Source organism: Tiliqua scincoides, chromosome 1 (genome assembly GCF_035046505.1).
Source record: "Tiliqua scincoides isolate rTilSci1 chromosome 1, rTilSci1.hap2, whole genome shotgun sequence".
Lineage (NCBI taxonomy): Eukaryota > Metazoa > Chordata > Lepidosauria > Squamata > Scincidae > Tiliqua > Tiliqua scincoides.
The window spans coordinates 74280000-74306878 of record NC_089821.1 but is presented as its reverse complement, the minus strand read 5'-3'; the positions used below and the strand labels follow the sequence as shown (position 1 = coordinate 74306878).

The window sequence follows — 26879 nt, the reverse complement described above, 5'->3', positions numbered from 1 at the left end:
AATTTTAATACCGTACACGATTTTTTAAAATAAAAGTGCAAGCGTAGACTATGAACTGAGAACAAAGAACATGATGAAATATTTTGAGATGAAAACCTGGAAGAAAATCATGCTGCTTCTCAGTAGGTAGGGTCAAGGTTGCAGCCCTAGAAGCACAGTGCTCTTCCATCTCTGGCTACTTTCTGTTCTGAATCCAGCCACAGAAAGCAGCCTTCTTGTATTTAGTCATTCAGACAAACTCCATCTCGGGCTTTCACTCTATCTCCTCTTTGCAGGCGCAAATGCTTTACAAAGCAATCCTTTTCTCACCCCAGGGAAGAAGCCTTGGCAACCCACCCCCTGCCATGACAGTGACATCTCTTTGGAAAAAAATAAGGGCACACATGCAAAGTGAATTGCTTTTATGAGCACTCTTGTTATCGCTTGCTGAGCTTTCTTTCCCGGAATGAACATTGTTTAGAATCTGTCAATATTTCAATCTGATATATGCTAGCTATGTTCTTCCCATCTCTCCCATTAAATGGAAACTTAACATGTTCTGATCCCAAAGTAACCTTATATAGCGGAACACCAGGAGCGGGAAACATATCGAGCCCCTGGACAAAATGGAGTCAGAGCAGAAAAAAAAATGTTTCATATCTAAAACATATTTCACTTCTGAGGCCCTTCTCCAAGCACATGGCAGGTGCACACTAGCGATAGGGCCTTTTCGGTTTGTCCATCCAGAATGTGGGGGAAATCATAAACTGCAATTAAGTGATCCTAAATTATTATTGCAAATAGTCAAGGATATAAATATCATAGGTTCTCACAAACTCCAGCTCTAAATCTTATTTTGACAACCAAAGTAGCATTGGCCAACAAATGCAAGCAAGACACCCCGTCGATGGTAAGGCCACACCTGGAGTATTGTGTCCAGTTCTGGTCTCAAAAAAGACATAGTGGAAATGGAAAAGGTGCAACAGAGAGCGACTAAGATGATTACGGGGCTGGGGCACCTTCCTTATGAGGAAAGACTATGGCGTTTGGGCCTCTTCAGCCTAGAAAAGAGGCGCCTGAGGGGGGACATGATTGAGGCATACAAAATTATGCAGGGGGTGGACAGAGTGGATAGAGAGATGCTCTTTACACTCTCACATAGCACCAGAACCAGGGGACATCCACTAAAATTGGGTGTTGGGAGAGTTAGAACAGACAAAAGAAAATATTTCTTTACTCAGTGTGTGGTTGGTCTGTGGAACTCCTTGCCACAGCATGTGTTGATGGCATCTGGCCTGGATGCCTTTAAAAGGGGATTGGACAAGTTTCTGGAGGAAAAAACCATTATGGGTTACAAGCCATGATGAGTATGTGCAACCTCCTGATTTTAGAAATGGGCTATGTCAGAATGCCAGTGCAAGGGATGACACCAGGATGAGGTCTCTTGTTATCTGGTGTGCTCCCTGGGGCATTTGGTGGGCTGCTGTGAGATACAGGAAGCTGGGCTAGATGGGCCTATGGCCTGATCCAGTGGGGCTGTTCTTATGTTCTTATGTTCAGTGTTTAGGAACCGGATCAATGAAATATGCGAGTTGGTAGTAAGGATGAAATTTAGGGTGCAATCCTACCCTGCACTGGAACAGACAAGCCAAGAGGCTTGTGCTGTATTCAGCACAAGATAGGGGGCAGCTCAGCTAGAGGCAAGGGGAAACTTTTGGGGAAAACTTTTTGCCAGAATGGGGGCAAGGTGGGGGTGTTTCAGGGTAAGGAGGGCAGGGAGTGAGCGGTTCAGGTCCAGGAGGGGGCAGGGGGATGGACCAGACTTCTGTCCGTATCCTAACCCTTGTACCAGGCCAGAAATCCCCACATGGGGCTGCTCAGATTTGTGCCAGCAATTAAGCTGGCACAGATCCAAGTAGCCCCGTTGGACAGGCTGGAGTGTTACTCAGGGTAAGGGAAAAAATATCCAATTACCTGAGATCTCCAGCCTTCTCCTAACCTGTACTGGATACAGTGTAGGCCACTTGGCCGTGCTGCGTCAGCGCAGGTTGGAACTGGGCTGTCAGTTGGATCTTGGGATCAGAATATGAAAGGTTTATTACATGTTTTAATAACATGTCTTAACACATGACTTGTAACATGTCTTATTGCCTTCAAGTCTTGTTTGGCCTGTTTTGAGTTATTTTCCCCCCAAATACTGCCCCGTGTATGATGTTTTACTCTCTTTTAGGCACGTGAACCATTTTTATTCTACTCTTCAGTTAACAAGACTCCCAAAGCAGCTTACACAAAAGCAATATAAATACTAGGCCATAAAGGGCCCAATCCTACCCAACTTTCCAGTGCTGATGCAGCTGCAATTCAGCCCTGGGGTAAAGGAACAAACATCCCCTTACCTTGAGGAGGCATCTGGACTGCCCCCAGCTCAGCACGCAGCACATACCTGCTTGCAACATGTATGTCTGCATGGGGGGAGGGCTGGCACTCTGATGGTGGTTCTATGGCAGTGATTTTCAACCTTCCTCATTTCACAGCACACTGACAAAATGCTACAATTGTCAAGGCACACCATCAGTTTTTTGACAATTGACAAGGCACACCATGCTGTTGGTGGGGGGCTCTCATCCCCCAATGGTCCCTTCCCCAAGCTCCCATGGTACACCTGCAGACCATTCACGGCACACCAGTGTGCCTCGGCATAGTGGTTGAAAATGGCTGTTAGATGGCCTCATATGGGGAGGAGGGTCGCAGTCTCAGCTAGAGAAGCAATTCAAAAGCATGCTTAAAAACTGCACATATAAAAATTCCAAAACACTGAAGGGATTATATGTGTAAAATATCTGTTCTATATAAAAATGATGGAGTTAAATTTTATATTGACAATTACATTTTATATTTAAATTTTATATTGATAGGATATAACAACAGCAGTAGTTAGATAGGTAATATATAGATAGATAATAGATAGATAGGTAACCCCAAGGGCTCTCTAAGTAATTAAATGGCTTGAGGCATAACAGAGGCCAAATGAATTAAAAACTGCCATTTGATTGGTAAAAAAATCTATCTTTAAAAAATCATGAACACGTGTACATAACCAGACCCAACAGCCATAAAAAAAAATGAATGGTAAAGATCTGTAGTAAAATGAACAGTACATTCAGAGCATTCGTGCTGTTCAATTGCTCCTTCCTTTGTCTGGGCTATAAAGGAAAATTAATATTAGGGATATTTTTATCCCATCTGTCCTCCAAGAAACTTAGTACAGTATACAGTACACAGATCTTATCCTTCTGATATTCACAGCAGCCCTACGAGTTTGCTTAGGCTTAGACATAGTGAATAGCTGAGGTCATCCTGTAGATTTTATGGCTAAGGGAGACTTTAGATATGGGTTTCTCCAAACATGGTTCAACACCCTTAGCAACCTCTAAACTACACTGGTTGAATGGTAGGCAGCATCACAAATAAAGATTAGTCCACAAAGGCAGGGTAAATGCCCATTAGGCTCTGGACTTCTTCTTATACCCTATTTTTTTTACAGCCTATGGGGGAAGGAGCACCAGTGAGGGAGGATGTCTCTGTCAAAGCCCCATATCATGAAGGTTGTCTGCTCTTAAATAAATAATCCCATTACCATTGCCCTGAGACATTGAACATCTCTCATCCCACTTTCTTCCTCCCCCACCACTATATTTATCCTCTTAGCTGCTCATTTTCCTAAAGCATTATCCATTTTAATGTCATGTCTGATTTCTGAATCTAACTGACACAGTCAGTAGGAGGAGGCCTATAACTTTTTTTTAACGCTCCTTTTCATGTCTTCTAGGCTCCCTAATGCCATTTTATAAAGATGCAACAAGCCATCAAAATGACAAAAATGAAATAACTTGCTGGGTAATTAAATTCCTTGTTGAAGTCTGCAACTTTCTATGCACACTTCTCTGGGAATAAGCCTCACTGAACACAGTAAGACTTACTTCTGAGTAAACACACATAGGATTAGCCTGTAGTTCTCAAACTGGTGGGTTGCGACCCATCAGCCAGGGAAAAACTCAGGTCTGGGCAGGGGGGTTGCAACAACACAATCACCAAAATTGCACTGCTGCTGGGGAAAGAGTTTTTTTTTTTGGCTTACCTGAAACCAGTGACTGGCTCCAGGGCCGGTCCTCCACAAGACTCCTCAAGCTTAGAAAATTTTTTAAAAATTGTGATCAGAAGTCACTTCTAGTTTTGCAGTTGGGAACTGGAAGTAACTTCCAATCACGATTTAAAAAAAAAATTTTTTCCCAGGCTTGGGAAGCCCCGCAGAGGTGTCTGTGGGGCTCCCTGCATCCCCTGGAGTTGGCCGCTGGCTTCAGGTAAGCCAGAAACCCCCCCTTTCCGCAGCAGCAGCACAAACCTGGGGATCGTGTTGCTACAATCCCTCCCCCAAAGACTTAGGCAGTTCCCTCATCCTAAAGAAGACTTTGGGAACTACTGGATTAGGCTGTAAGGCAATGAGTTTATTTCCTGGTTGCCTTTTTTGTGATATTTTGTTCCCTGCTTTCTGAATCTGGATAGAGCCTTGGAGGCAGGAGCAAGGGCACAATCCTGATACCGCTGTGCAAATGCTGAAATGAGACTAGCTTGAAGAACTTGCCATTTTTATATTCAAAACTAATGTATGAAATGGGATGGTTTGACCGATGTACCAAACAAATTGATACGAAATTGAGTAATATTGAAACTTGGCCTGCAATTCTAAGCACACTTCCTAGGGAATAAGGGCCCAATCCTACCCAACTTTCCAGCACTGATGCAGCCTTGCCAATGGGGCATGTACTGCATTCTGTGGCGGTGGGGGGCATTCACAGAGGCCTCCTCAATGAATGGGAAAGTTTGTCCCTTACTTCGTAGGTTGCATTGCAGCTGCTTCGGTGCTGGAAAGTTGGATAGGATTGGGCCCTTAGTCTCACTGAGTAGACTTGCTTCTTAGGAAACATGCACAGAATTCTATGGCATGATGTGCAAGGTAGCGTGTGAACTGACCCTGATGGTTAGAAATTGTCAGCAGTTTATGAACTGCTGTTACAAGTCTGTGCTAATTGGGGGCAGCTGGGATGTTTATCTGTTTGCATCTACAGCCCCATAACTTTCATGCAGACTCCTTGAGATGCCTAGCTGGTAGGAGTGCACATGATTGCAAAAACAAAAACCCCACCATGTGGTTTGTCAGTTGTGCAACAGCTCGTGGAGAGCAATTCTAACCCAGGCTTTTCCCTGCCTGACATATGAGTATGGTGTGTGTTAAATTATTTGATCTTCTATGCCTCCACTGTAGTGCTGCAGTCCAAATCAGTGGTTTTTCTAGGGTGTAGCAAGTGTGCCACTTGAAAGGGGGGCACCGGGTGAGGACTTACCCATATTCTACCCATGGTGTGTTTTTGCACCAGTTTCAGGGGATCTCTAAAAAGAGGTAAATGACTGCAGAAAAAATACAAGGTGTTTCCATATATAGTACCTGAAACAGAGGTGTTGCAAATGCACAATGTTAGTAGGAAAGAGAATAATTTTTTGTAGTACTGTCTAGGGTGTTGATGCATAGATCTTTATCTAAATCAAAGTCAAAAGCTGACCCTATCCAAGAAAATCTAATAACAACACCACCATGGTTTTACTGAGCACACAATTTTACTGAGCAGCCCTGAGACACAGCTGGCTTCCCCCTCCTCCCCCCCACAATGTAGCCTGCTGAATAAATTCAATTGGTAGGATGAACAGGGCTAGCTTCCCACCCCATGACATCCCACCCCCTTCTCTGTTTGGACAGGGGCACAATTTCAGTGCTTGCCATGGGTGCCATTTTCCCTAGATATGTCACTGGTCCAAGTGCAAGTTTACCACTCAGCCACATTATTTTAGGTGAAGCATGTCATCATGCTTTTAACCACAGGAGTTGGAAGTGGGCCAGATTCCTCATTTGCTTCACCGAAAAAGAAATTTCATCATCAGGGTTGCTGTTCATCCATTTCTCACAGTTTGCAAAAATGCCTTAAGGCTCAAACAAACACACAATCTAAAGAATCAGACATGATCTTCACTTTTCTTCATGAGTTCCAACTCCTCTGATTTATACTTAAAATAATTGTGCAAATTCACCAAGTGAATTTATTTACCCATAATACACTCTCTATAACAAGGAGGCGAGAAAACTTAGGGGGAAAAGCAGAATAAATGTGATGTCGTACAATTCTGAAGTTGTAGTACATCCACTATGATCTATGGCAGTGTTTCCCAAACTGTGGGTCAGGACCCACCAGTGGATGGCGGGCCAATTTTTGGTGGGTTGCAATATGTTTTTGAAATATTTAAAAAAACAGACTTTGCAAGCACCCTTGTCCAGTTTGCAGAAGAAATCATTCGCTGGTATGAGGTCATCTTTATACCCCTAAATTAAAATGTCACATTTTCCAATTTTCTCTAGTAACTGGGGTGCCATAGATCACATGTGAACCTAGTTTCAGTCTTTTGTCTTGCCTGGAAGTCCCTAACTGCACATCTTTCTCTCCAGGTCAGCCTTATGGGTACCCTGGAATGACTGTAAAGTTTCTTGCGAACAGTCCTTGAACTTCATTTCTAGGGAGTGTCAAGCAAATGCCTACACACACATATTATATGTAAGGTCTCTAGTAGTCTCAGAAACACAGGACCTCAATTGTTATTAATTATGTATTCAAAATTATTAATAAACTATTATTTCTGTCTAGATCTCTTTTTTTGTCTAGTGGGTCATGACAGATGGTTGTTTTTTAAAAGTAGGTCCCGAAGCTAAAAAGTTTGGGAAGGGACAGAGTTTGGATTAATGGAGTTATGAGCAGTCTGAAACAGGCAATGGTTTTGCAAACAGTTTATGAAGGGGCTCATCACTGCTTGCCAAAAAAAGTCACTCTCTTTTCATTTTATGCCATGCCACCGCTCATCATCTGGACCTAAACGTGACCCGTTTTAGAGTCCTGGAACCACAAGGACCTTTTACAGCACAAGCCTCTGCCTGTCTACTCAGAAGTAAGTCTCATTGTGTTCAATGGGTCTTACTCCCAGGAAAGTATGTATAGCATGCAGCCTTCTGGCTATACCCATGTCTATAGTATAGCCTTCAGCTATACCCATGTCTACTTGGAAGCAAGTCATGCGGATTCCAATGCTGCTTCCTCCCAAACAAACATGCATAACAGTCCCAGAAGCTCCAAGGTTCGAATCAGAAACCTTGGGGTTGGAGCAAACTACATTTCCTATGGTGCAATGAGGCTTCCCCTCCTTTACTACAGTTCCCACAATGCACGTCGCAGCGGGCGGCGGGGACTTCTTGTCCCGCGTGGCCTGATGGGAGTCGTAGTCTATAGAAGGAGGGAGGTGGACTGGAAAAGCTTGTCGTATGAGGTTGTAGTGCTGGCCTCTGGATGCTGGGTAATGCAACGCAGCTCAACGTGACGGTGAAGTTTCTTAGGGAGAGGGTCTCTGTGGGGCTCAGGGGCAGGAGGAGGCTCCCTTGAAGTGTCCAGAGGGGTTTCTATGGGATGCATGGGGTGTGTGATGATGGTGCAACTTGATGGATGAGCCATGGCTGCAGGGCAGTTTGTGAGCCAGCTGGGAGGGAGGCTGAAGGTAAGAGTTGTTGTGTCCCATGTTGTGAATGAGCACCACTTTGACCCTACAATCTGCTGGGCTTTAGAGCAGTGTTCCTAAAAGTTTGTCCTCTGCTGGACCACTTCATGTGGTCTGCCTATGGGAAGTACCACCAGAAGTAACTGGTGATGACATTGTTGCCAGTTTCATCTAGGTTGGGAGACCAGGTGTGATGCATCAAACCCCAATAAGAGGCTCAGTGTGACAACACTACAAGTGCTACTGGTGGTGCACGTACCACTGGTTGAGGAACACTGCTTTAGAGGTTACAGTGTCAATTGCATGCAGCACAATCCTGCGCTGCCTGGAGTGTGGGGCTGACACAGTGCTGAAAATGAGCTACTGCAGAATCAAAGAGTTCCGTGTCAGGGCGTGTGGCCTGCCATGGGGCTCAGGATCCAGTGGAGCTGAGCTCCACTGGTTCTGCCCTCCTCCCACCCCCCTTCCCCTGGCACACCCTCTCCCCACCCTCCCCCACCTCCCCTTGCCCCGAAATGCCTCCTACCCGCCTCCTCCCATGCCCCTATCTACCTCTCTGCAGCCCTGCAGTTTGGGCGATCACCAAGCAGTGGAGCACCAGCTTTCCATAGGCACTAGCCCACAACAAGTTTGTGGTGTGCTAGCTCTGGTGCTGGCCAGTGCCACATACATGTACCCTCCTAGAATGAGTTCTGTTTCGTTACGTGTTTTATTATTGGCAACCTTCAGTCTCGAAAGACTATGGTATCGCGCTCTGAAAGGTGGTTCTGGCACAGCGTCTAGTGTGGCTGAAAAGGCCAATCCGAGAGTGACAATCCCTTCCACCGGGAGCAAGTGCAGTCTGTCCCTGGTCTGTCTCCCTGGCTATGGGCCTTCCTTCTTTGCCTCTTTGCCTCAGACTGTTGGCCAAGTGTCTCTTCAAACTGGGAAAGGCCATGCTGCACAGCCTGCCTCCAAGCGGGCCGCTCAGAGGCCAGGGTTTCCCACTTGTTGAGGTCCATCCCTAAGGCCTTCAGATCCCTCTTGCAGATGTCCTTGTATCGCAGCTGTGGTCTACCTGTAGGGCGCTTTCCTTGCACGAGTTCTCCATAGAGGAGATCCTTTGGGATCCGGCCATCATCCATTCTCACGACATGACCAAGCCAACGCAGGCGTTACGTGTACTCTATTGTAAAGCATAGTGTCAATAAACAGGGCCTTTCAAATGACTTGCATGTCTGGTTTTTAGTCTTGTGATTTAGTCTGGAAACAGATGGATTTTGCAGAGTGTTGATGGTGGTTGAAAAGCAGGATCTTCTCTGTTTAAAGTAGTAGATGCACTTGTCCCATTTTTCTTTCTGGCAAACAGACTTTGCAGGGATGTGTAGTGTTTCAGAAACCTGCAGAAATCTGCTTAACTGCTGGTGATGGTGGGACAGAATACATATGTGTGTATACCAAGAGAAGGGCAGCTTTTCTCAACCCACTTTCAATTCAGTAAAAAGCTAGTGCCTCTTTCCAGTCTTATAACAGTTGAACTTGTGAAAATGGTATGTTTGTGTCCTCTGAATTTGTTGCTTTGTTGCTTTCCTGTGCATGTTGACACAGTAAATAAATGTTGAACACAGTATGTTCAACAGGGTTTAGCATAGTAGCCTCACAGTCCAATACTGTCTACACTTTCCTGGGAGTAAGCCCCATTGACTCTAATGGGACTTACTTCTGAGTATATATGCATAGGATTGGGCTGTCATTGTCTTTAAAGCTGTAGCGAGCACATTCTTTGTGCAAACCTGAGCTTGGTGGTGAAGTGAAGTAAGGCCTTGTCTAACTCTCTTATATTTGGAGTGCTATTGATATTTGTGCTTTTATCTTTGGTTGTCTCTTCCTTCTAGAATTCCCCTTTAAGAAGGGTACTGTTGTGTTTTGTGCTCTTTCTTTCAGTAGAATAGATACTGTTTCAGCTTCCTGCTTCTTGAGTTTGAAACTGTGCTGAACTTTTTCTTCCTTCCCTTTGTGAAACTGATTAACTGATTAACTTGGCATCTGTTTAGTGGGTGTCTAAAGATGCTGTTGGCATTCCTGTCCATGTGAATAGGTATGCAGTGCTGATGGGCAAGCTGACAGATTCACATAACCCACCACTATGAGTTTATGTAACTTGGTAAAGTATAATCAGATTTAAAAAAAACAAACCCCAATATCTATCAACCACAAACCTGACTTTTTTTGATTGAGGGGGATGGGCAAATATGATAGTTGCATTGTCTGATTTGTGTCCACACATAGTATTGCATGTTATTAATTTGGGACATTTACCCTTCTGCCTGCTATAGCTTTTGGTGAGGCTATACCTGTATCTATTCCTGTGGGTTGCCAATTCAGGAAGTATATTTCAGATGCATATTTGAGACTGCTGCAGGTTTGTTGCAACTGGCTCATGCTCCGTAATAAATAAATTGTGCATGTTTAATTCTACAAGTTGACAGTACTAGAACTCTAGCATTTTGGGAAGTCAAATACTATGTCCTAGAGAGTGAATCCTAGATTTCATGTGGGCTCTGGTTGTGGCGTTTGCTTGATTGTCTCTTGGCCTCGCATATCATGCAATGTAACTATGAGGATAAATTAAATAAGGTTATTTTGGCATTCACCCTTAACCCCTGGCACAGGATCAAAAAGAACTGTATGTAAATTATAATCCTTTTGAATAGTTGTTCGTGTCAATATGGCCTCCTATATGTGTTGATAGAACTGATGGGATTCTTAATTGAACTGTAACACTCAACTGATTAAACACCTTTTTGATTGACTAGAAAGATTTTTTTATTAATTGGTAGCAGGTATTTTAAAATATACAGAGGTGTGTGTGTATATATATATGAAAGTACCGATGAAAACTGCAGATGTCATGAGCCATCTCAGGGCCCAATCCTATCCCTCCTTCAGAACGACTGTTTTTACTCCAACTGTATTACTTGGTCAATTGGTTCTTTGTTGTGTTTCAGTCCAACATCCAGTAACATTGACCTTCAATGAGTGCTTAACAGAAGATGTCCTCGGGGCTTACAGAAGAGCAGAAAAGGAAGATTGAGGTGAACAGGCAAAAGGCTCTAGCAAAGAGAGCGGAACGACTGGCAGCTCAGCAGAATGGTGCTGCTAAAAAAGGGACATACTTGTGGAGTCCGACTAGCTGTCAAGGAAGCCTGCAGCAGCCTTCAAAGAAAGAAAACCACCAAATCAACCTTGGTAGCCATGAGCTCAAGGACTCTAGCAGCCATGGGACCCCAAAGTCTCTTCAAATGGAGCATAGTCACTGTAGTTCACACCAACAGGCAGCCATTTTGTATAGTGCCCAACAGAAGGCCTGTTTAGAAGGTTCCAGCCGAGATCTAGGCAGGCAGCTGAATAGCACTAAGCAGTCCCTGCCAGCAGGTGAGAGTGACCCTCACTGGCACCCTTCTGATCTTAGTGCTCAGGGGCAACATCAGGCAGACCTACATAATTCAAACCCATATTGTGTGGCAGTGCAAAACTGCCAGCCTAGGTTAGATACCAATAGGAACAATGTAAATATCAAAGACTTACAACCTCAGAACAAATCCACCAGTGGACATGGTGGCATTAAACACACGTCGTTGCTGAATGCCAGCAGCACAACCTCAGTCAGTGGTGAAACTGGGGCAAGTGCCAAAAACTATGCCTGTGAACACTTTGCCACAAAAGAAGGCAGTAGCTCACTGCAATTCTATGGCGCAAAAGCCACTTTGACTTCCATGAAGGAAGGCAAAGGACAGAAATTGGCTGTTTCTGGCATTGCAGACAATGTATCTAAAATGCCTGCACAGAGTAAAGCACACAGCGACCTCAACGGGAAATGCGTGAAGCATTCGGAAGACCGATTCCGGGTTGAGATTGGATACAACGCAAAACTCATTGAAATGTTCAAGAGTTTACCAAGCAGAAATTATGGTAAGACAACTGATCTATGCCATTGATTGATTGATTGATTGATTGATTGATTGATTGATTGATTGATTGTATCCTGCCTTTTGGCCAAAATAGGCTCCCAAAGCTATAATTAAAAAAATAAAACTACACAAAGATACAATGCAGGTAGGGATATGCTACAGGATGTGTGTGACTGTCTCCCCCTTTGTTTGGTTTAAAGACTACGTTGCCAGCTTTACACTGAGTAGTGGGTTTCTCAACATGTTACTGTGAGAATGTGTGCTTGCGCTCTGTTGGGTATACAACCCGTAACTGATGCACAGTCAGAACAGAGGAGGGAAGAAGCTTCTTGTCCCTCTCCTTGTATCCTGAGTAAGAAAAAGAAGGGATAATTTTGTCTTACCTGCCTCTCTCCTGGCACACAAGTGTTTGCTGTAGGAAGGGGGCAATTAGCAGAAAACCAGTTTGGTCTCAGGGCTCCATTAGCCTACACCAGAGGTGCCCAAACCCTGGCCCTGGGCCACTTGTGACCCTCAAGGCCTCTCAATGCGGCCCTTGGGGAGCCCCCAGTCTCCAATGAGCCTCTGGCCCTCTGGAGATTTGTTGGAGCCCACACTGGCCGGACACAACTGCTGTCAGCATGAGGGCGACTGTTTAACCTCTCGTGTGAGCTGTGGGATGAGGGCTCCTTCCACTACTTGTTGTTTCACATCTGAGATGCAGTAGTGGCAGAAAAGGAAAGGCCAGCCTTGCTTTGTGCAAGGCCTCTTATAGGCCTTGAGCTATTGCAAGACCTTCATTCATTCATATAAGTCCGCCTTTAATATATTTATGTAAACCTATGTAAATTTATTCAAATTTTAAATGTAAATTAATTCTTTTTTTCTACAGCCCCCAACACAGTGTCAGAGAGATGACATGGCCCTCCTGCCAAAAACTTTGGACACCCCTGGCCTACACTATTGGAAATCATGGCACCTTGGGTTCAGTTCCAGTCTAGGACACGGGCCTTAAGCTGAAATAGGGTCAATGCCCTACCTCTCACTGTTGTGAGGGTGTATGAGATGTGGATTTTGAAAGATTTATTTTGACTTAATTTGGAATGTAATTGATTCGAAATCCTATTTGACATGCAAGGGAATTTTTTCCTCCTGGCTTTTCAAATGTCAAATAATTCTTTAACTATGCATGCCTCAATCATTGGGCCGTTAGAGTATGTACAAATAAACTAAGATTTTCCTAAAACCGTTTCTGTGCAGGACCCTCTGTCATCATGGTTTTGAGTCTGTGTTGACCCCACTGTGTTGTGTGGACAACACATCTGAATAATAATGTTAGTGTAGGAATTTTGAGTGCAAGAGTATCTTAGGCTTTGTGAACAGATCTGTAAGATCTTTTGTTACCTCCAGATGACTCTCAGAATTATATTCCTTCAGATCCTGCAACAAAGATGTGGAATTTCCATCTGGAAGACTATAGCAATCTCAGTAAGTAATTGGGACAGTTAAGATGTATATGTAAAATGTTTTAAGAAGCAAAATGACCTGCCTCAGCACAGAAATTTGGACTACAGAACCTATGGGGGTGTTATGAACAATGCAAATTAATTAAACCTAATCAGATCTGCATCATTTTCTTCATTAACGGCAGAAAGAAAAATGACTTTTGTTGTTGAAATTCAGGCGTATGCATATAGACACCCAGCTTTCTCATGCCAGGTTTAGCAGAGGAGTTCAAGGAAGATTACTGTATTTGGGGGAAACAAAATGCATTTTTTAAAAAGTGATTTAGGACCTATCAGTGAGTTTGGGGGAGAGAAGAGACTCTGCAGTTGGCGAAAGAGGCTTTTTTGCAGCAAGTCAATAATTGAAAGTTCCAAATGCCAGCAAAAATCTTTCCTTTCCGTGTAACTTGGCTGACAAAGGAAAGGTCTTTGCTGAGTTACGACTTGAAGAATAACTTTAGACAGTGAAGCTTCAGCAGTTGCTTAGTGGGCATCCCTATGTACTTACGTCTTCTGTCTCTAAAAGCCTCCTGTGCTCGCCCCTTCTGTTCCCTTTTCTATCCCTTTAGGGAACTGATGGATTATTTTGTTAGCCATTTGTTCATCTTCTTTCTCTTGCAAACCTGTCTTTATCTCAAGTGCAAGCAGCAGAGCAAATTCCCTCGGTGACTTTGACACCTCTGGAAGGGATGGAGTCGACCACCAGGGACACCAAGACATCTTCTGTTAGTGGAAGTCCTTGCTTGAGATCCCTTCTGCAGACATGTGTTGGCTGGCAGAAACCATGTGCAACCATCAGGGGGAAATGCGTGCTGATCTCTTACTCCCGGTTTGAAGTGGAGATTGGCTACGCTACTGACGTCATCAGGATATTCAAACTGGTGAATTCTAGGAATTATGGTGAGTAATCTAGTTGGTGCCTTGAGCGATTTCTGCCCCACGTTGCATATGCACAACAGCGACTAAATGTGGGTGGTTTAGGCACTGTGGTTCAGGCAAAAATGGGTTAACTTCAGTGTTCTCTGGCCTGTGAGTTACTTTTTTATGCCGGTGTTTTCCCTCTTATTTTCTTTCCTTCCGAACCTGTTGCTTAGTGCATTGGTTGTAGGGATTTGGGTCCTATAGGTTAATCCTAATCCTGTTTTTATTGGCGTTCTGTCAAAGGCATTTTCAAATAGTATGATGTTTTTGGCCTAATTTGCTTACCTGTTGCCCCAGCCACTTCAGAGCTTTCCCTTAGGGGAAAAAAAAATATGGAATTGCATCTTGAAAGCTTTCTAGCAGCTAATGGCTGACTTTCAGGCTGCTAACATCATCATGTCAAGTAAGAAGAGAGGCTGAGTATCGGAGTATCTGAGTAATCCTTGATGTTCCTTACCATGGTCTGAAAGAACCTTTTGCAGCTCGGTTTCTTGACTCATAAATGCAAAATCATGGGGTTAACCAAAAGAGATCAATGCATGTTATGGGCATATATAGCTGCACTTTGACACCTTAGACCAGCGATAGCCAACTTTTGTATCCTCAGGGCCACTTTGTTCTCCTGATAGCAGTACAAAGGTCGGAAGTCTGTTTTGCTGGAACACTGGCCCCATGACTAGTAGTCAGACTAAATACTGTGCTTGTGATTTTCTGGCCCCACTTCCTCAAGTAGCTAAGGTTTCCTGCTTCTGCCAAATAGCTCTCCACTCTTGCTGTTCCTTATACCTGGAAATCCCTTCATCATCACTCCTCTTACTTCCTCCAATTGTCTCTTCAAAACCCACCTTTTCCATGAAACCTTTTAAAAGCTCCTTATGCCCAAATCCCAACCAACTTTCCAACACTGGCATAGCTGTGCCAATGGAACATGTGCTGCATCCTGCAGTTGGGTGGCACTCATGGAGCCCTTCTCAAAGAAAGGGAATGTTTGTTCCCTTTCCTAAGAGCTGCATTGCCCTTATGTCGGTGCTGGAAAATAGGTTAGGATCGTGCCCTTAGGACCCAATCCTATCCAGTTTACCAGTGCCAGTGGGGTGCGCACTGCATCCTTTGGTGGGGAGGCAGTTGCAGAGGCCTCCTCAAGATAAGGGAATGCTTGTTTCCTTACCTTGGGGCTGCATTGCAGCAGCACAGGTGCTGAAAAGTTGGGTAGGATTGGGCCCTTGGTCTCTCTACCTTCCTTCAACTAAGCCCAAGTACATGAAATTTTAGAAATGGGCTATGTCAGAATGCCAGATGCAAGGGAGGGCACCAGGATGAGGTCTCTTGTTATCTGGTGTGCTCCCTGGGGCATTTGGTGGGCCGCTGTGAGATACAGGAAGCTGGACTAGATGGGCCTATGGCCTGATCCAGTGGGGCTGTTCTTATGTTCTTATGAAATAATCACATATTTTTCTCTGTCTTCCTTAGCACCTTTCTGCTCCTCTTCATCTCTTTCTTTTTAGATTGTGAGCCCCCAGGGCAGGGAACGGTCTTCTGTTGTAATGCATCATGTGCATTGGTGGCACTATATAAATAAAAAATGAATAATAATAATACATAATAAAGTTGGCACCATCTTACAGTAAGGCTTTATAGTTACAGAGCACATGTGTTCGAGCATAATCCATTGTACCAATTCTTACATCTGCATATCATGTGCAGAGTCAATGGGAGACATGCAGCATTAAACTACAGACCATTTCTTTCCTACACACTGAAAATGCTTTCAGTAGGATTACCAGGAGCCATTGAAAAGGTTGCACTTTCCATTGACACCCCTGCCCTAGCCATTCCTAATGGTTTTTATTTTGAAATCCAAGTACATGGAACTGTTAGACCATTTTACCAATTCTAGTTTATATTTATTAAGCACACATTTGCATTATCTATTTTGATGTTGCAGGTCAAAGCCTTTAGTGAAGTCTAAACAACCAACCTTGGAATCTATAGTGATGGATTCCAAAATGAGTTTTGACTGCAAGCTGAAATTGAATTGATTTATATGATTGAACTTCCATTATCTCAGTCTCCCAATTACCTTAATACCCTTGCACCCTATGTGAAATTGAACACAACTGTAATGGATCAATTTATACTGAACCTCAGAGATTTAGGACCCAATCCTATGCAGTGTGTGCTGGCAAACACTGTTGCAAATGTGCCACAAGGAGCACCGGTGGGCTAGCACCAGGAGCACCTGGTGGTGCAGACCACCAGGCAGCAGAGAGATGTCGGGGCATGGGGGGAGGTGAGGGAGGCAGGTAGAGGGCAGGGAGTGTGTGGGGAGGAAGTGTCTTAGGGCAGGGAGGCGGAACCTATGGAGGTTTGCTCCACCAGATCCTGAACCTCCGTTTTGGTCCGCTGGCCTGACACAGAGGTTCAAAATTCTACACCGACTCTCGGGTTGATGTAGAATTGAGTAGCCCCATTGTGGGGCTAATCGGCTTGCCCGTGGGAAGGGAATGAAAGTCCCCTTCTTCCGAAGAGCTGCTGGTGCTGCCTGAGGAACGCATGGGGATGCAGCGGCAGCTATTTTTTGCTGGGCGCCAGGAGCACAGAATTGGGCTGCCCAACATTGTGGATATTCATTAGGTTACTGGATTTTTTTTTACATAAAACTGTATTTGTCAGGAACTATGAAATTTATACCGTTATTTATGATGGTTATTTATCTTGCTTTTCCATCATCTTTTGACATTTGCTTATTTCTTTGACTCTTACAGATATGCAGTCCAGGAAATGGAATTTTCTGCTGGAGGACTATCTAACTCTAAGTAAGGGACTGCTTCCTCTTAGCTTGTGGAAAGGTTCTTCATTCAGATCTTATTTCTCGGAACCTCTTAGGTAGTTGAGTTGGCAGTGGATGCCTGTGTTGGTTGTTCTGCTGCTTTGCAAAGGGAATTAATTATATGTGTGGCTTTCACTTCAGACACTGTAGTCTTCATATCTTGATATTAAGAGTTTGTATATATACCAATCAGAGATTGCTATTATTCAGAGAGACTAATCTTTGGGTATCCCCTAATACTAGAAAATAATTACATCTGCTTGAGCAGTAGGTCAATAGTAGGCTCTCTGTTTACCTTCCTGTAGTTCCTGTCGTGTGGTGTTTGATCAATCTCGTTCAGCTTTGAGACACTATGCTTCCTTTCTGCTCCTTCTCCCTTTTTCTAGCCATCTCTTAAGAGGGTTTTCTGCTGCCCAGATATGATGACAGGTTATATGTTGCCATGAAACTGGTCTGACAATTGAAAATGCAATCGGGTGTCACCTTTTGCACACTGCTACAAAGAAGTGGAATGATGTTAATTTGTGATGCAAATTAGTAAAATAAAATCTATTGGCCAGCTGCCACCTTGTGTGTTTAGTATGGGTTGACAGGGATGCTTAGTCAAGATAATGCTACATGCCAGCTGCATCACTAGGGGTGGTTTTACCCAGTGCAGAGCTTGGCAACCCCCTGCCCCTCATTGCTACACCACTGCTACCTACCTGCACATGGTTTTGGTTTATAGCTAGTATGGAGGTTGTCCGATTAGACACCATGACTCTCCTTCGGCCCCTGGATACATCTGTGAGGCACAGAAGTGCAAATTGCAGGTACAGTAGGATCCTTGTACCTAAGTAGTCTTCATTGGTCAAGCAGAAGTGTTCTGATCCAGGTGTAACTTCTGAACTGTCATACATTCCGAGTGTAGTACATTTTTGTAGCTCAATCTGGATGTCACAGAAGTTGGAACAACTTTAGCAAAGCCTGTGTTTAAAAAGAGAGAGTGTCTAATATCTGTTAATTGAAGTGGTTAAAGGGTTCTCCTCACTGTAGCTCCAGAATAGTTTAAGTGAATGAGCAATATTATTTATTTAGCCATTCCCAGTGCAGCTTCTGTTTGGTCCTCAGACTGACAACCTTACAGAAATTGGTGAAAGGTTATCAAGCAACCCAATGCAGAGAGTGGGCATGTATTGGGGGGGATACACTTCAGTGGGGGTGATTTTCATTTGGAAATTGGCCCTGAGGGTAAGATTTAAAGCACCCCTACTTCAGTGCTCTGACCCAGTTCAGATAGCTCCCTTGCCTTGTGATAAATTTAGATTGTAAGCAAAGTGATGGGTGATCTGCAGTTAATCTCCATATCCTTGGTGTGTTAAGTGATCTACAACTTTGTCAACTGGGTTTGAAAAATCATATAGTGTGGCTTAATGCAGATCAGGGGAAAGAGAACAAATATTCTTTACAGGATGCTGAATTGTTTTAAGCTGATGTCTGTGGTTGGAGAGGAACCATGTGAAACATTCTCCATGGTTAGGTTGCAAGGATTGGTAAATGAAGCTTTGGGAGATGTTCACTCAAGTTGCTGGTCCCTGACTGAAAAGTGTGGGCACAGCTGCTAGGCTGATGCAAATGTAGCCTGAAGAATTAAGCGTAAATCATACCAGTTAGCTGTTTGACAAGTGAGTCAGGGAGACCTGAGAGCCAGTGTGGTGTAGTGGTTAGAGTGTTAGCCTAAAACTGGGAAGACCCAGGTTCAAATCCTCACTTAGCCATGAATTGCGCTGGGTGACCTTGGTTAGCCAGTCTCTCTCCCTCTCAGCATAAGAGTTGGTGTGAACATAAAATGGGAATGGTAAAAATAATGTATGGCACCCTGAGCTCTTTGGAGGAAGAGTGGGGATATAAATGTAATAAATAAATCCCACACCACCCCTCTCTCTCTCATGAATAGTTTATCTACAATTATAGCTCATTTTTCAGAGCTCCCACCTGCTGGAGGGCAATTTTCTGTGCCACATCCCCTTGTCCATGCAACTTCCCATCCAGTTAGGGATATGAGTGCAGAAGCTTGGTTCTGCGTGTACGACCCCCAAATAGATTAGGGCAGTAATTCCCAAACGTTCTAGCACTGCAACCTACCTCAGTCTTCTGCAGTGCTCCGATGCTCCCTCCGTGCCACAAAGCCTTACTGGGAACTTCTGGAGGTCACTTCTGCGTTGTGCCAGAAGTTGCGGGTGCAAACTCGAAATTGCTTCTGGTCTTTTCCTTAAAGCATTCTGAGGCCCACAGAGGCCAATGGAGTGGGTCGCAGGCCTGGTGTGACCCAGAAGCAGCCTCTGGAGGCTCTCAGTAAGGCTTTGCGGCACCGCAGAGAGCATTGGGTAGTGACCCACCACACATTGGGTTTTGACCCACCAGTGGATTCCCACAGTTTGAGAAACACTGGATTAGGGCATTTTTCTTGAATAATATGCAGTCTTCTAATCTGGACTTCTAATTACTCATTTTGAAAAAAAAAAAAATGGTAAGTGCCCTCTACTTTGGTTCTGAACCATTTTACCTGTTTACCCGCTTGCTAAATCCTCTTAAGAAGAAAAGTCACTTGGGGATACAAAGGCAAACTTTTGGGATGAATCACTCAGACTGAGACATCCTAATTTTCCAGGCTTGTCTGGGAAACAGCAATGAGAGCGTAATTGTGGCAATTTGCTAGTTTATAATTCTAGCAACTTTCTGAGTATAATAACTGTCTAGGGGCTCCACTTCAGTAGGGGGAGGTGTCTGTCTTTGCTGGAAGAGCACAGATTAAACAGAACATCGTGCCTCACAAGTACAAATAGAAATCCTTTCATATATTTATATGCTTTCAGAATGAAGGATTTTGCCTCAGTAGCAGGGGTCTAATCTGCTGCCTCCGCTCTCGAGATAACTGGAATTAAATGTGGCAGTCTGTAACTGCAGTCAATACCAGGGCTCTTATGATGACTAAAGGGAGTGCAAATTTGGGTAGTCAAGTATATTTGCGCTCTCAGAATGATCTTCCACTTTTTTGATTTTCATATTTCAGTGACTTTTTTTTTAAAAGAACAAGTTGTTTGCAGAATTAGGGAGATTTATATTTGTTTGTTTGGCGTCTCATACAGTGCATAGCTCTTTTGATTGCTGTGTTGAGGAAAACCTCAAGTCAGCGCTTGACTTAAAATGTGCATTGGATGGTTCTGAATTCAGAGTCCTGTTGTTCAGCAATTTTGTGTTAGCCATATGTCAACTCCAAGCATTTTCTGGGAGTACTGAAAGAACTTCAAAACTGTGCAGTCATATACTCTGTGCATATTGTATATGCACTTGCGCATGTGTCTTGCTGGTTTCCTTAGGTTTGTATTGTAAAATCAATGTTTTGGTTTTTTGGGGGCAAGGAGAGGTGTAGCAATTTTTTATTCCTTTAAAAATAAAAGCATAAGAACTATAAAAATATTTGTATGCTTAAAATAATCATTATATGCGTGTTATTTATATATTTAATATAAATATTAAAAATGTATATTACCTTTAAAGACAGTGGTCCATGGATCTAGACAAGTACATGCCCTATTTGTGTGCTAATTCAAGTTTGTAAATGAAGTATTGTTCCTTAACAAATTCAGGTGAACACATAAATCCCTCTTGTCTCTGTTCTTTGCAGTTGAACTTTTAAGGGGTCTTCCAGCGGTGGAGGTAGAGCCACTGCCCAAGCCAATAATACTAGCCTTTGCCACTCAGTTTAAGAAATCTATCTTGAAAGCTGTGGACGTCCCTGAAGCAGACCTTTCGGGAGTGGATCCTGAATTTGTGAACAACCTCATGACTTTTCAGAGAGAAGGTGTGAAGTAAGTAATTTCTTCAGGTTTTGGGGAAACTAGCCTTTTGCTTAAAGATTTTTGGCACTTGCTTTCAACATACTTCCTTGTATGTTTCTTTCCTGACAGCACCATCTGGAAAAGGGGCTTTGTATATCATATTATTGGGCCCAGACTGGGCCAAGAACAGGGTGCTCCCAGGGTTTGTACATGGCATATGAAACAAAACCGTTATTGGATGGTAGTTTGTTCATTCTACAATTACTTGAATTTAGTCCATTTTGAAAATGAATGGTGACATCTCAGGACAGTGCTGTCCTGAGAGTCAGGATATGGTACAGTGGTCTCTGCACACTGATTCTTGGAGTCTGCAGAATTCTGGATGAGCAATCTGCTTCATTTCCTGCTGTGTGAATTGGGAACTGCAGTGGTAACTGGGACCTTTATCAAGGAATCCTTGACAAAGGCAGGGGTAGCCTGTGAGCACTGAGCTCTCTTAGTGCAAAGGCTTTTGTTAATTAGGCTCAGGCAGATTTACATGGAAGCATTAATTCTGCTTGCCTAGTCCTTGTTTTGGGGATCAGTGCTGGAGCACAAGCATTGTATGTAGAAGGTCGTAGCTTTAGTTCCTGATATCTCCAGATAGGACTGGCAAAGAGCCTCATCTGAAACTCTGGAGAGTTGCTTCTAGTCAGTAAAGGTAGTGTAGATGAACCAGTGATTTGTATAAGGCAACCTCCTATGCATATGCTATTAGGAGACTGGAATGTCTGGGGCAGAAAGCCAAAGCTCCCTTTGCTACAGTGTGAACAAGTGATTTGGGGGAGGCAGGCAGCAGTGGTTTTGTGTTCACACCCAGTTTTAGGCTCTAGACAAAATGTATTTATTGTGGGACTGGAAGCAATAACCCATTGGTTGCCTCTGTGTTTTTCCTTCAGTTTTGCCATTTCCAGGGGAGGCCGGTTGCTCCTTGCCGATGACATGGGCTTAGGGAAAACTATCCAGGCGATCTGCATTGCTGCTTATTATCGAAAGGAATGGCCACTGCTGGTGGTAGCCCCTTCCTCAGTGAGATTTACGTGGGCTGAGGTAATGTCTTTTTCCCCCAGAATCTCTTTTTAGACATCTCTCTTTGGTTCACATATATGTTCTGAGAGATGCCTCAATATTTGATGCAGGCACACCAATGGTCTGACAGCTTCCTGTGTTCCCATGTCTTTTTCAAGCGTTGAATAAACTGTTTTTGAAAGGTAGCTGTAAGCTTTAGGCTATTAAAATGCATGAGGGATTTTTTTTTACTTACTTTCTTCCCCCCACCCTCTCTTTTCTTGCTGCTTTAGGCTTTTCACAGGTGGCTTCCTTCCTTGAGTCCTGACAGCATCTGTGTCATAGCAACAGGCAAGGACTGCCACTTGGCAAGACTGATCAATGTTGTCAGTTTTGACCTTCTCAGCAAGATGGAGAAACAACTCAAAACCACCTTCCAAGTTGTGATTATTGTAAGTAGTACATCCTGCTGGGAAAAGGCAAGCTGGGGCTCTTGATTCTGCTGGGTCACTCAAGGCAGAGATGGGAACACCTGTTCAGCACAGGGAGTCATGCTAGACATGAGATGGAAGACTTTTTAGCTTGAATAATTTGTACGTTCTTTGAATGTAACGAATGTTGGACAGATCATAGTATCATCTGCACAGCATCCAGGGTAAGGTGAGAAGTGACTGCTCCGTGGACATTTTGACGAACATCTTGTATTCATCAGTGTTTCACTTTATGTTGTTCAGCTGTTGCAGCACACATTACAAATGTGGTGTTTAGAATTATCCATCGGTTTCAGGAGATGCTCCTTGTCATTTTGAGAACACTGAAGTTCCTGCAGCTCAGGTTACCAAGAGCTCTGCTGTTGTGTTGCCGATCCTGCATATTAGAAACAGTGAGGTGTTAACTCAGCATCATGATATGGCTATAGCCATGTGCATAAGACATGAAGGCATAATAAAAGCCGATTTGGTTTTTTTTACAACAATTTTTTTATTCATTATTTTTAACGAAAGCTCAGATTCTCCTTGCTTGGCATGCTGGCTGCATGTTTTCCCCCTGTGGTCTGGGGTACTTGATAAAAACCTACAGTTGCTAGTTTGTACATGGAATTCAGGTGGTATCATTGCCTTTTTAAAAGCCATCTCTAGAACCCCAGCTATTGTAAAGCCCCTTGTGAAGTCATCACATTTCTGACACTTCAGTTCTAATTCTTGGAAATAAGAATTAGACCTAAGCAGAAATTTCCTTTCACATAAGAGTATTTTTGGGGAATAGCCAACGTTTCTCAACGTAGAGATGCCTGAAGCACCTGAATCAATTTAGGTCCTGAATCCAAGTAACCTTTTAGATCTCCTCTTTGGTGATAAACATGTAGCTATCCATGCTGTTTGCTTTTCAGGCATAGGAGGCCCATCCCTGATGATTTCTTTGTGCTAGTGGCAACATCTTGTCAGGGTGCCAGAGGTGAGAGTGTTGGATGCAGCACTTCTGCTTTGGGTTGTCTTACAAGGTGATTGACCTTTAAAGCCTGGCAGAGCCTGCTGGGAGTATTCATGTGGCAGTGAGGGGAGAGGAAGCCAGATCAAGTAGTGCAAGGAGAGAATGTGTCATCTTGTGCTAGCAGTTGTGGATTCGCGTTTTGTTGGTCGGGTACAGCAATTCACTTCTTTCTGGCCAGTGCTCGTACATATCTGATTTAGAGGTGAAGACACTAGCCTTGAATTGCCATACTTCTTGGGTCCTCAGTACATATTACGTATAATACCTGTGATTAAATTTCTTTACCTTTAATACGTTTGTTATTATTGTATTGAAATGCAGCACAAACAAAAGCTGGTGATATCTTTAGAGCAATAGCCAGAGGGGGCACTTAACCCTTCTCACACATTCCATTTTACCAGCCACAATGCCCCTCTCCAACTGTTCGTTCCATTTAGGGAAAATAACACCCGCATTTTTCTCTCACTGGGCAAACGACAGCTCTGCGCACATGTGCAATTTTGATTGGGAAAATGGCACAAGAAGGAGGGTTTGTTGTCGTCCTCCCATTGCTTTGAAAATTTGACAAACACAAAGTATCTGCATTTTAGTAAAATAAATGTGCAACATGCAGTTTGTCCTTGTTCATGTACTGGATGTATTTTGGTATGTACTTGATGTTTTATGATACTCAGATCCTGCACTTCAGATCAAATTGCCCCCACCAAGTATTCCGATCCCCCACTTCTTTCTTCATTCCTCCCTCTGCTGGTGGCTGTTACTAGCATAAACTTATTGCTAACCAAGATTGAGAAAAACCAGTATCTTAGGCTTGAAGGGGGTATATTATCCTCTCTATTCATGACTGCTTGCTCACCCAAATGCAACAAGATGAGCACATTCCCTGGGAGGGTGCCAATTTCCTCCAGTGTCCTGAAGCTGAGACTTGCAGCAGCCATGGAGATATAACTCATTCTAGGAGGGAAACTCTCAAATTGTAGGTTATTATCTACCTGGTGAGCCTTTAACAGCAAACCAGTTGGTTCCTAATTAGATTTCCTCCTTTCCGATATTAACCCCTTCATTTGAGAGTCATTGCAGTGTAGGAGTTGCAGTTACATTTGGCGTTTAAAGCAAGGCCATGAGACGACATCAATCGTTGAAATTTGTTTTCTTCTCTCTCTCTTCCCCCCCCCCCACAGCTTGTTTGACAATGGGCACAATCCTAACCCCTTATGTCAGTGCTTTCCAGCACTGACATAAGGGCAATGCAGCTCTGAGGTAAGGGAACAAACATTCCCTGACTTTGAGGAGGCCTCCGTGAGTGACACTCAACTGCAGGATGCAGCACATGTCCCATTGGGACTGCTATGCCAATACTGGAAAGTACTGACATAAGGGGTTAGGATTGCGCCCTGTATTGGTTCATGGATCACTTTACTCAGTAAAGTTGTGCTCTCTTTTTGTCAGTAATGTCTAGGTATCCTGTTTCAAGTACACAGCCTATTCACTATTCTGCAGGCTTTGTGTCCAGAATGCTGTTGTACTCATCCTCTCCTATTCATCTTTATAATAAAATCTTGTCTAGAAGAGGCCATTCAAAACATCAGGAGTGTTTAATTGTTCTTCTATTGCTTGGCCGTGGCTCAAAAAGTTACTCTTTTTGCTTTTCATGTTTCAGGATGAATCTCATTTTCTGAAGAATATCAAAACTGCTCGTTGCAGGGCTGCAATGCCGCTCTTGAAGGTGAGTGTAGCGGGGTTTTCGAAGTGGGCCGTTTAACTTTTTAGACCTTGTGTATTTGAGATGCCTGCCTAGTGTACAAGTGGCAGAAATAGACTGGCGAGTGAAAAGAGTTTTGCTAAGCAGTGGTTCTCAAACCTTTTAGCACTGGGCCTCACTTTTAGAATGACAATCTGTTGAGACCCAATGGGAGCGATATCATCAAGCAGGAAAATTTTTAACACACCCCCATACAACAAAATCAAATCAATCAAGTTAGTAAATTAAAAGATTACAGTAAGTATTAGTTTAAAAATTTATTTAAAATAAAGAAGACCCTCCTAACGCTCTCAAGAGGTTGCTGATCTGTTAAAAAAAATTCCCTGAACATCCCAAAGAATGTATCCACAGTTACCCAGTAGTAAGCCCCATTGACTTTCATTATTAAAAGCATGGACATAGTAACCTGTTAAAAGTACAAATCTGTACTGTTTCCCCAAATGCAGTCACATACCATCAAGATTAATGTATTAAAAAATAAAATACATCATGAAATGAATGGGGACCCACCTGAAATTGGCTTGCAACCCACCTAGTGGGTCCTGACCCACAGTTTGAGAAACGGTGTGCTGAGGCATACAATGCTGCAGTGACAGACTTGAAAGGCAGGTGTCATAAGGCAACCTAGATGCAGTGGCGTGGTGAAATGTATCCAGTGGTGTGTTGGATTCCCTAACGGCTCCTATCAGCGTGCAAAATGTGGTCAAATTTGGCCAGTGGTTCCACAGCTAGTCCAGAGAAATTCTGTTTCAGCAGAGCTACTCTATATTAGTATCAGGGTAAAACAGCAGTAGCTTTTTTTCCTGATTCTCCATTGATGGTTGCGCCTTGCCATTGTGTTATTTGGCCAAGCAGAAAGGGAGTCAAAAATTATTCTTAAAGGGCAAGCCGAAAGAAGTCTTCTCTAAGTTTACTTCTTAAAAGTGAGACTATTAATCAGAAATGGGTGTACTCTGATTACCTGGAGCATCTGGAAGGTCATGTGGGCTTTAATTTGGCATGATGTCTGCATGACAAGCACTTATAAGGAAGATGATGCGTTCTGACGTACAGTCTATTAGGCTAAAAGGGTAACCTCACAGATGTGGCATTATCCTGCAGGTAATCCTCTGTTCACTTCTTTCTGGTGTGTGGTCCAGTTCTCCTAGCACACATCCTGCAGGACAGTTGGTTTGGCATCTTGTGCATGAAAGACTTGTGCAAATTCAACTTCACATAGTCAGCAACCAAAAACAAAAAACCCCAGCAATTTAAATACTGCAGGCGATTCTGCCTTCCATTATTAAATACATGCCCTGGAGGGAACCTGAGATCAGAGAATGACGCTGCTGATCCAGCTGTGTTTCGTTGTTTTTAAAGAGACCATATGCATTTTCCCAGATGTCGGGTTTTCAGGGCAATTATAAGGGTATGCAATTCTTGCTTTCTATTTTAGCCTCAAAATATAACTCTGGCATATGATGTAACTGAGAAAGTGGAATCCTTCCCCAGGCAGTGTGTCACTCATATGAAAGTTTTGAGGAGTGTATTTCTGGATATTATCTATGACCTCATCAGTGACATATCTGAACAGGTTTTTTTAAACCCAATTTCTCTCACCTAGCTACTACTGTGCATACTTGCTAAGTGGACATGAGGTAATTTCATTTTTTGATCACTTAAACTCTACTTGATAGCCATGTGCCTGAAGAAAGTTCAAAAATCCTAATCATAGTTCATGCTTGAGCATTTGAATGCTTGCAGAATGAAGGAAAGCCAAATATGTAACTGTAAATTATTCCAAAGTGTCTGAGATATTGAGATGTTACATCTTAGAATATAAATGAATTTCCAGGTCACAAAGTAGGTTCCAAAGTAATGTTTCCAAGCAAAGCAACCCTGAAGAATAATGATCTGTCTTTATTTGCTATAAATATTGATGTGTCAGTAACCACCAATTAAGCTGAT

General features: G+C 43.4%; 1 protein-coding gene across 4 annotated transcripts in view; it reads left to right on the top strand.

Annotated features, from left to right (window-relative positions):
* The first annotated feature begins 7364 nt into the window (after positions 1 to 7364).
* The window catches only part of SMARCAL1 (SWI/SNF related, matrix associated, actin dependent regulator of chromatin, subfamily a like 1), a 33509-nt gene continuing 13994 nt past the window's right edge, over positions 7365 to 26879 (top strand). For 2 of the 4 annotated variants that reach the window (XM_066633048.1, XM_066633045.1), the window contains exons 1-9: positions 7365 to 7428; positions 10614 to 11577; positions 12993 to 13043; positions 13700 to 13960; positions 16747 to 16797; positions 20479 to 20662; positions 21571 to 21721; positions 21973 to 22131; positions 24831 to 24896. In XM_066633048.1, the coding sequence (XP_066489145.1) occupies positions 10659 to 11577; positions 12993 to 13043; positions 13700 to 13960; positions 16747 to 16797; positions 20479 to 20662; positions 21571 to 21721; positions 21973 to 22131; positions 24831 to 24896 (1842 nt within the window). In that variant the 5' untranslated portion in view covers positions 7365 to 7428; positions 10614 to 10658. Of the gene's footprint in view, positions 7455 to 7583; positions 7627 to 10613; positions 11578 to 12992; positions 13044 to 13699; positions 13961 to 16746; positions 16798 to 20478; positions 20663 to 21570; positions 21722 to 21972; positions 22132 to 24830; positions 24897 to 26879 lie in introns of those variants that run through there. The other 2 variants (XM_066633047.1, XM_066633046.1) reach the window with 2 other exon arrangements.